At 49.9% G+C, this 9,262-nt stretch overlaps 1 protein-coding gene across 1 annotated transcript in view; it reads right to left on the bottom strand.

The window, feature by feature from the left end:
* LOC103621905 (vitamin D3 hydroxylase-associated protein-like) overlaps positions 1 to 5,244 on the bottom strand; it is a 9,864-nt gene extending 4,620 nt beyond the window's left edge. Inside the window, exons 1-7 of the mRNA XM_008640768.2 lie at positions 4,923 to 5,244; positions 3,476 to 3,589; positions 3,033 to 3,176; positions 1,651 to 1,784; positions 1,061 to 1,267; positions 552 to 592; positions 212 to 336 (exon numbers count right to left, since the gene is read on the bottom strand). Of these exons, the coding sequence (XP_008638990.1) occupies positions 212 to 336; positions 552 to 592; positions 1,061 to 1,267; positions 1,651 to 1,784; positions 3,033 to 3,176; positions 3,476 to 3,589; positions 4,923 to 5,132 (975 nt within the window). The 5' untranslated portion in view covers positions 5,133 to 5,244. The remainder of the gene's footprint in view (positions 1 to 211; positions 337 to 551; positions 593 to 1,060; positions 1,268 to 1,650; positions 1,785 to 3,032; positions 3,177 to 3,475; positions 3,590 to 4,922) is intronic.
* Between the last annotated feature and the right edge of the window lie 4,018 nt (positions 5,245 to 9,262).

Below are 9,262 nucleotides of genomic sequence, written 5' to 3'. Positions count from 1 at the left end.
CTGGATTCTCTCAATTCAATAAGCTGCATTCCAGCTGAGAAGACAGACAGGATAACTACTGATTTGCCTATTTTTTTTTCATGAGAATTATGAATTGTGCCCTCAAAGAGAGCTATTTTACTGAAAACCAGTATTGTAGAGGTAACTGGACCCTTCAGGAAGGTGTGTAGCACCCTGGGGGGAGCCAGGGCTCGCTGACTGAAAGCCTCACCTCCTCATTGAAGGGGATGGGGGGCACGGAGGGGTCCAGCTGGAACATCTCCTGGCACAGCAGCGCCTTCATGCACAGGGCCAGGCTGTCCACGTCCCTCGCCATGGGCCCCAGTGCACAAGGGACTGGATGGGACAAGAGCAAACACCCACACTGAGCAGATGGATGTGCCAAACACCGTCCCACCCCTCTGCACAGCCATGCTGGGGTGAGCAGGCAGTGAGGGGTGTTTCAGATGGACTCCAGGCAGGCCTTTGTTGTCTTAGGTTTTCTTCTGGCCTGCAGGAGAATATCAGGCTCTCCACAGGATCCAGGGAAAATGAATTTATAATTCATGTACCTGCCAGGATGCCATTGATAGGGCCAGTCACTCCAGATAGGCTGTGGGAAAAGAAAAAGCAGTATATTGTCACTTCAGTAATGGGGAAATATTCCCAGTATGTTTGAATAGCATAGTGGGGTCTCCAGCTCAGGACCAGAAACAGAAAGAACTTATTTCAAAAATTCGAATTGAGTAGTGCAAAACAGGAACTTTTGGCCAAAATAAAACAAACAAACAAACCTAAACCCCAACAAATCTTAGTTTTGGTTTAACCAAAATTGTTCCCTTTTGGCATTATTTAACTGCTTTGGCCCCCTTTTACTTTTAACTCCAGGCTAGATTTACAATGAAAATGTGCCCATTTCCCACAAAATCTAACCATGCTGTCTCCCGGGAGAGGTTTTGAGCAAAGCAAGCCACCCTTTAAGAGCCACTCTCTCTCCTCCCTCCAAGTACTCGCCCAGTACTTTGCCCCTTCGGCCAAGCTTGACCATGAGGAGGGTTGGAAGGGCAGACCCAGCACCCACCTGAGCCTCTCAGCCGTGGGTTTGAGGCCACAGAGCCCGCAGAAGCTGGAGGGCAGGCGGATGCTGCCGCCGACGTCGGAGCCGATGCCCAGGATGGAGCCTCCCCCCGCAATCAGAGCTCCCTCCCCGCCTGAGGAGCCCCCAGGGCTCTTCTGGTGGTTGAGGGGGTTCAAGGTCTGGCCAAAGATGGGGTTGCTGCAGTCATAGCTGGAGAGAAAAAAGCCAGGGAACAGGCTGTGAGGGACGGCTGAATGCTTTGGGTTTGTTTGCTTTCCCTTGCAGGGAGCCTGTGTGGCAGAGCCAACCCCATCCTTCCATCCCATAAGTCCCTCAGGACATGGCTCATTCCCATGAGCCTCTGCTCTCCCTCCCATGCACAAGTGCACTTGATTTCTCTTAACCCATGGTAGGTTCTTCCCCTCTTAATCTTATCTGACAGCTCTTTCAGTTGAGATTTTTGCCAGATAATGGAAGAGGGACTCTCCAGGCCACATCTCAGGAGCCAGGGAGGGGCTTGTCCAGGGACCTACAGGCTGGGTTTTTCCTTCAGAAGCACAACCAGAGGGAAGATTTTTAATGATGTGTGTCACCTGAAGAGGGATTGTGGCACGTTGGTCATTGCAAATGGGATGGCCCCTTGTCTCTTCAGGACCTTGACCAGGACGCTGTCTTCCTCCATCAGAGTGCCCAGGCACTGCACAAGCCCACAGGTCGCCAAGTGCCCCTGCAGAGAGGAGAAGTGACAAGGGACACGGTCAGTGCAGTTCCCTTGCTCTTTTGGAAGGATCATCCGGTGTTCCTTCAGGGGCTGTGTGTTTGGTACCAAGCCACTCCCTTGCAAGCCCTTGCTCAAAGGGCCAAGGACTCCCTCTCCTTCCATCCTTGGCAGAGAGCTGGGTTAAAGCTTCTCCTGAAGCTCTCCTTGCTCTTTTCCATGCTCCTTTTCTCCTGTGACCCAAATGCAACTCCCTACTCCACAGGTGCACTCGCTCAGGAGCAAACCCAGCATCCTGCTGTCCAAGTGAATCCATCAGTGGATGTCCAGGGAAGGAATAATCCCAGGTAAACAGAGTGTGACCTTTTTTCAGTTAGCCTTGGTATTTGGGGCTTGCTTTGGGCTTAGAGCCCTCAACCTTAGTGCAGCCTGTACTGTGTCACGTATCAGAGGAGAAATCATTTGTGTCTATAACTATTCACCCCTGTTTTTTATCTGCTGATGGAGGTTTGTGCTGCTTTTGGCCAGGGTAGAGTTTATTTTCTTCACAGTAGCTACTTCAGGGCTGTGTTTTGGACTGTGTGCTATAAACAGTGTTGATAACACAGGGATGTTATTGTTATCACTGAGCAGGGCTTGCACAGGGCTTCTTGTACCACCTCACCAGTGAGCAGGCTGGGGGTGCACAAGAAACTGGGAGGGGTCAGCCAGAATAGCTGATCCCAAGTGACCAGAGGGACATTCCATACCATATGGAGTCATGCTCAGCATATAAAGCTGGGGGAAGAAGAAGGAAGGGGAGATTTTGTGGAGATTTTTGAGGTGATGGCGTTTGCCTTTCCCAGTTACCATCACACATGATGGAGCCCTGCTCTCCTGGGGGTGGCTGAACACCTGCCTGCCTGTGGTGATTTAATTCCTTGTTTTGCTTTTCTTGTGTTCACAGTTTACCTAATAAACTGTCTTTATCTCAACCCACAAGTTTTCTCACTTTTAGCCTTTCTATTCTCTCTCCCCCCATCCCACTGGGTGAGGAGTGAGTGAGGGAGTGAGGGAGTGAGTGAGTGAGTGACTGAGGGAGTGAGTGACTGAGGGAGTGAGTGAGTGCCTCCTGGGCTGCAGCTGCCTCAGACACAGACAGGTTTCCTGTGGTGCAGGCAGGGAGGGATTGGGCCCCTTCCCCATTCCCTGTGTCCCACCACTTCAGCACCCAGTCCAGCCCACGATGGGACACTCCACAAGCACAAAGGGAAGAACCTTGTGGCCGATGTGATCCTTGATGCTGACAGGGATGCCGTAGAGCAGCCCTTTCTCCTTGTGCCGTTGTATCTCCTGGAGCTGCTCCTCACACTCTGAGATAAAGTGTCGCAAGCAGTTTGTCTGCTGGGTCACTTCCAGGGCCTTTGTTGGATGTGTGGAAGAACAGGGGTTAGATAAGAACAGCATCATTACACAGCTGCATTCAGTAGCTACCTTGATCTACAAAATGTGGCATAAATAACCCTCAAGCCATCTCAAAGGACTCTCCCAGTGATGGATCTGACCTAGGAGACACAGCATGTTTTTCTCTAAACAGCTGCTACATTAAAGGCTGGTCATAATCCAGCTCCAATGAGCTTTTTCAGCCACCAGCACACACACCATGGTGTGGAGAATGTAAAAGATTTGCTTTGTCCATCTCACTGTGGATGGACACTCACCTTCTCTAAGTAGGTGTAGAGGACAGTCCTGGGGGACAGAGACCCTTCCCGGAGTCTTCCAGTGAGTTCCAGCAGGGGCAGGGACAGGATGGCATCTGTCTGGACACTGGGGACCTGCAGAGAGGGGGAAGATGAGGGGGATCCAGGGCAGCAGCTCCAGTTACCCTTTGGCTCAGAGGATAGGGTTGTTAAGTTTTGTCAACATTATCAACAGAGCTAGCTGGAAAGGCAGATCCTGCACGTGGGGGCTCAGACCTTGAGCTGCCAAGTATTTTATCCTGAGTTTGGATGTCACAAACAGGATGCAAACACAGGAACCCAGGTGTAGAAGGGCTTTGTCCATCCACTGCAGCAGAGGACATGGCAATGCCTTCCTCCTGGCGCAGTGGGATTTACCCACTGACCAAAACATAACCTCAGCTGAACAAACACTGCCCAGGGCAGGAGGTACCAAAGTCCTTGTACACAAGTCTCAGGCTGTCCCTTCATCCCTCAGAACAGGTACAAGCAGTGCAGGACAGCCCAGGCTGAGAAAAAACATTTAATAGCTCCAGCCCATCAAACTGCAAGGAAGTCAGCAGGGACTCACAGGTGGCCTACTCAGGTAAAGAAGACTGGCAGTTCTCAGTGCCACCAGGTTTTTAGAGGTTTTATATCATATATTTATATGTATATAGATATATATTTAAGAAAAAAGGCTGTAGAGATATGTATCACTTGGAGGCTTTATCTCCAGGTATGTTACCTGTGTAAACATGAGCTGGTTTATCCAGTACGTATTCAGAAGTGAATGGAGCAGAATGGAAAGATGGTTAGAAATGCAAGTTGCAGTAGGAATTCAGGGCTATGCTGGTTGGATGCCTGGCTCAGTCACCCCCACATCACCTCCTGGTTGCTCCCAGGGAACACTGAAAACCCTGTGCTTCATTAGTGTTAAGTTAGACCAGGCACCTTCTGGGCAGCCTGATGGGAGGTGCCACTGACTGGGAACACTGCAAAAGTTCTTTTGGAGACACCCCAAGAGCCATCCAGAGGCCAGGTTTTAGAGACAAAAGTGTAGGACTGTGAACAGATGTGCAAACTTAGAGTTAAGTAGAGGAAAAATCTTTCTTGCTTCTACCCATTATAAGCAAGAGACATTTGCAGATCGTGAAAGAACTGGAGTTTACATCAATGAAGTTCTGGTGCATGATCACCTGAGTTGTTCAAAAACCTCATCTCAGTGAGTAATTCACATTGCCCAAGCTGTAGGCTCCCACCACATCTCATCCAGCTTGAGGAGGGCAGTGATCTCCCTTTCTCCCAAGGTACCCTTTCCTCTTGTTGAGGGCTGCTGGCACATCTCCTCCTTATAAAAGCTATGGGGCCATGAGCTGGACGGAGGAGCTGAAGGACAACATCAGCAGACACCCCAGTGGGACTCAGACCCCCCAGAAGGACGGGTTACCTGCTCCCTGAACTGCTGGACAGCCTTTGCCATTTTCTTCATACCCTCATCTCGGGTCCTCCGAGCCTCTTCCATTTTCTTCTGGATCATCTTTTTGCCCAGCCATTTCCAGAGCACCAGGGCTGCCAAGGAGCCGCCAAGCAGGGTGAGGGCAGCAGAAGTGTCCACCTTCCTCTCTGGCAGGAGCTGTCTCAGCAGCTGCTGGACCATCGTGTGTGTTTCTGGTCTCCAGGGATGGAATGAGGAAGAAAAGCAAGGCAGGTGCAGGAGACCTTCCCTGACTCCCCAGGCCCATCCCTCCCCCCAGCACCACTATTCAGGGTCAGCAAATAGTTCAGATAGTTCAGCCCAAAGCTGACCCCTGCAAAGCTACCGTAGGTGGAGCATGCAGTGAAAATGATTAACCACTAAATGCAGAATGCAAAGTTTGGCCAATGAACCTTGGGTTCATTGGGGTGTTGGGTTTATAGGGGCTTTCTGGGCTGTGGGAGGTTCTCCGCTGGGGAGGACCGTACGGTCAACTGAACAAATGAAGCAAGGGAATAGCTGCTCTCCTATTTCCTGTGTAGCCTGAGAGGACAATGGGAGAAGAGGAAAACCAGCTTGAAATAAGAAGTCTTCCCTGCACAGGGCTGGGGAGTGGCATGCCAAGTGGATGCCTATCTGTGGGGTACCCTGGGCTCACCAAGCCCCTTCTGCTGCTGCCTTGGTGGCCAGAGGCTGTTTTGGCACTGCTGTGGTGTCCTCAGGCACCAGAAGGAGAGGCTGTTCCACCCTGTGACAAAGCATGCTGGTATTGCCTCAGCAGTGGAAAATCCCGTAGGCTTGCAGGCCAGAAGCAAGCGATTTCCACCAGACATTGGAATGGCTGGTGTCTGACATCTTTCCAGCACAGATACCTCTCACTACAAGCACCAAGAACCACACACTGAGCTGAAGGCAACAATCCAGCCAACATCAGCCATGGTCTGTCTGCAATCTCCTCTGTTGCTTTTGGATGGTGGGTCCTCCCTGTGGGTCTCCTCCTTGGGAGAAGTGTTTAGGCGGCTGTGGATTGTGCATTACAAAACTTTGCAAGCTTCCAGCAGAGTGTGGAACTGGATTTGGATAGGAGGCTGAAGAGCCTTCTCCCTTCAGGGCTACGTGGTCCTCTAGTGCTCATTTTTCCATTGTCATGTCTGTTCTTAGCACTTGTAAGAGTTCACTGCTGTTTTCTGTCACAATTTGTGTCAGCTGGGAATGTTCTTATCTTAGTTCTTAACTAGAGAAATTTATGGACTCTGAACAAAATTGGCTTTGGCGCCCTCAAGGAAACATTCTGGAGCTGGCAGCAATGTGGTAACAAACTGAGCTGGCCTTTTCCTGTGTCCCTTCTAGCAGCACCCTTCCTTGGGGGATGCTCCCTCAGCTATGGCACTGCTGGTGTGACAAGAGCTGCAGCTTGGGGATGCGCCTGCAGCTCATCCTTCTCCTGCTCCATGGTGCTGGCTGCAGCAGGAGCTTCCAGAGGGTGCATGTGAGCAGAGTCAGCATGTAGCAATGCCCAGCCCTCTCCCAGTCCTCATCCAGCCTCCAGGAATCCATGCAAGCAGTTCCTGAGGCAGAGGTGGGTTCTTTGCCTGTGTGACAGCACTGCAACCTCTGTGATGGGCTGAGCAGATGTGGGAGGGTTTCCTCCCTGTGCTGGGAAGTGTCAGGGCACTGGCCTCCCACACCCGCCTGTGCACTGGGATCTGTGCCCTGATCCTGCCCTTTAGACACTTGGTAAATGTTTAACAGAGACAGACACAGCTGTGTCCGGACTGACTTGGCATTTCAAAGGACAGCTTTTTCAGCAGGCACTGCTGCATTTCCAGATGGCCAGATGCTGCTGGGGAAAACCCTTTTCCTATCAATGTGCCAGCATCTCCACATCCTTCCTGAATCCGAGGTCTGGCTCCTCCTGCCACCACAAGGCCACAAATCCAAGGGAATGTAAAGGAGGGAAGTAGAGGGATGTCCCAAGTCCAGTTTCAAGTCCATAGCAGAGGAGACAGACCTGCCTGACTTGCAGATTGATGTTCACTCCTCCATGTTGGTTTTGTCACCTGAGTTGATCCAGGTCCAAGGTCAAGCCCACTAGTGGAGTTCAGATGACAACCATGACCCTTTTCAAAGGGAGAGTCAGCCCGTGGGATTTCTGATCTGGGATTTCATTGTGGCATCCACAACACGTCCTTCACTTTGGACCATCCCAGAAAAAGGCAGTTAAACCAAGTCAGAGAGTCCCCTCGTGTCCCCAGCAAGAGCTGCACCATCCTTGCTTGCAAGAGCAAAACTGCACTGATTCACTGTCAGCAGGTTCAGCTCTCAAGCAGGCTGGGTCTTGTCAGAAATTTTTATAACTGAACTGTTTTCTCTCCAATTTGGTAAGAAATATTTTTAAGTCAGCCTTGATTAAAATAACAAAGAATGAATCCTGACATCTGTGTCTTGTGTTCATGTATTTGTAACCAAACACCCTGATGCTCTTTTTAAAATGATTTACAAAACGAGGCGTATTAACTATGCTGCTCTGAAAGAATTCTAGACATTTTACAAAATACTGAAATCATAGTGAAATGCACTGGACCCCTCCAGGGAACTTGTTCAATCTGGTTCAGAGGGCTGAATAAATGTTTTCTGGGAACTCTCCAGTTTCTGACTCATTTCAGCCTGGAATATCCATTGGAAGCATAACACTTTCCTCAGTTCCAGGCCAGCTCCACTGGCACTCACAGAGCATAACAGCTGCTAAGAAACTTGCCACTGCCTAAGCTGCACCTTTCCAAATACCACGAGCATCAGTTGAGAGGTGAGGGTCTGCCTCTATCAGCTCTTTTTCACCTTGCTCACCCAGGACCCTGCTGGCTTTTCCTGAATAAACTGCGATAGGATGGGAACAGAGAACTCCCATAGCAATCCTCAGACCTCTGACAGCAGGGGCTGCTTTCTCTCCTGACCGTTCCCACATTTTCCCCACTTTTGTGGGTATTTCACTCTTTTCCTTTAGCCTTTCCATAGCCAGGTGGGTTGTATGAATCCTACTTAGAACTTGTCCAGCAAGACAGAGACATGATCAGAAAGGGTGCTGCAGAGAGCTCTTAGTTCTTCACCAGGAGTCCAGGAGCATCCCTACTTCTTCCATCATGTCTGGTGTCTTGCACAGGTCTGTCCCCACTGAGTGACAGCTGAGACTCCAGTGCCCTGAGGGTGAGGGACTGGGATGTTCCCAGCTGCTCCATGGCTGGGCACAAAGCTTACAGCAGCAAACTGGGCTTTCACTGGTCTCCCGTGGGGAAGTAGGGAACGTAGGAAGCTGGAGAACAATAACAGGAAAGAAAGAAAGAGCAGATTGAGATTCTTGGAGGGGTGAGGATTTGTGCAGTAAACAGCTGTTTCAGAGGGAAAGATGTACCAACCCTAATTCTTGCTGTTTTTGTTTTTCCACGGTGAGCCTTGTTATATTCAGGTGTTTCAATTCACCCACTTTTAAACATTTGCTTTAAGCTTTTCAACTTCCACCTTCCTTGAAACTTATTTGAAGTGAATGTCTGGGGTCCTGGGAATGTTTGTATCCCTAATTTTCTCCGCCACTGCCTGCTACATAGGGAGCTCTGTGTGCTTTGGATACTGTAAGGGGACAACTGACCCGTTCTAACCACTCATGTTCTGCTGGTGCAAATCCTTCTAGAGAGTTTTATTTGCTCCTGGTGTTGTGACTACACACCAATGTGAACTGCAAACAAAAGAAAAAGTCCTGCAAAATAAAATAAAACAAAATAAAATCCCTGGATTTCCTGATACCTCAATCTCTCAACTTTGCTTGGTTATTTATCTGGCTGCAGAATAGAAGATGGATTAAGGAGGGCAGATTTAAAGTATTCAAATAAAGAGGGAGGAGGAAAAAGGATCAAAGACCGCCTCCAGGACATTGTGCTGAATATGAAAGAAACTAGTAAAAACAAAGCCCTTTTGGCTCAAGCAGCATTTGTACATAATTCTCTGAGACAGAGCAAAGCCTGGACTTTGGTCAGTGCCAGGCAGCTGGACAAGCACTCTGCAAACACATGGTGCAGGTCTGCAAGGGCTGCACAGCCCGAGCTGACAGCTCTTGGTGAAGGAGCTGCAGCAGGGCTGGAAACAGCAGCACTGTGCTGGTGGGTGTGGAAGAGGCTGACATTCCTTCTCCAGCCTGGAGGAGGTCTGGGGGAAGAACTCTCCTGAAAACTTAAAGTTATACCCTGCTAAAGGCCTTGCTCTGCTAGTGTTTCAGCCTCTGAGCTCACCAGACTGCTCTCAGCATCATCCTCCCCACTTTC

This window comes from Corvus brachyrhynchos, unplaced genomic scaffold, assembly GCF_000691975.1.
Source record: "Corvus brachyrhynchos isolate BGI_N302 unplaced genomic scaffold, ASM69197v1 scaffold48, whole genome shotgun sequence".
NCBI lineage: Eukaryota > Metazoa > Chordata > Aves > Passeriformes > Corvidae > Corvus > Corvus brachyrhynchos.
This window is presented reverse-complemented; position numbering and strand designations above follow the sequence as displayed.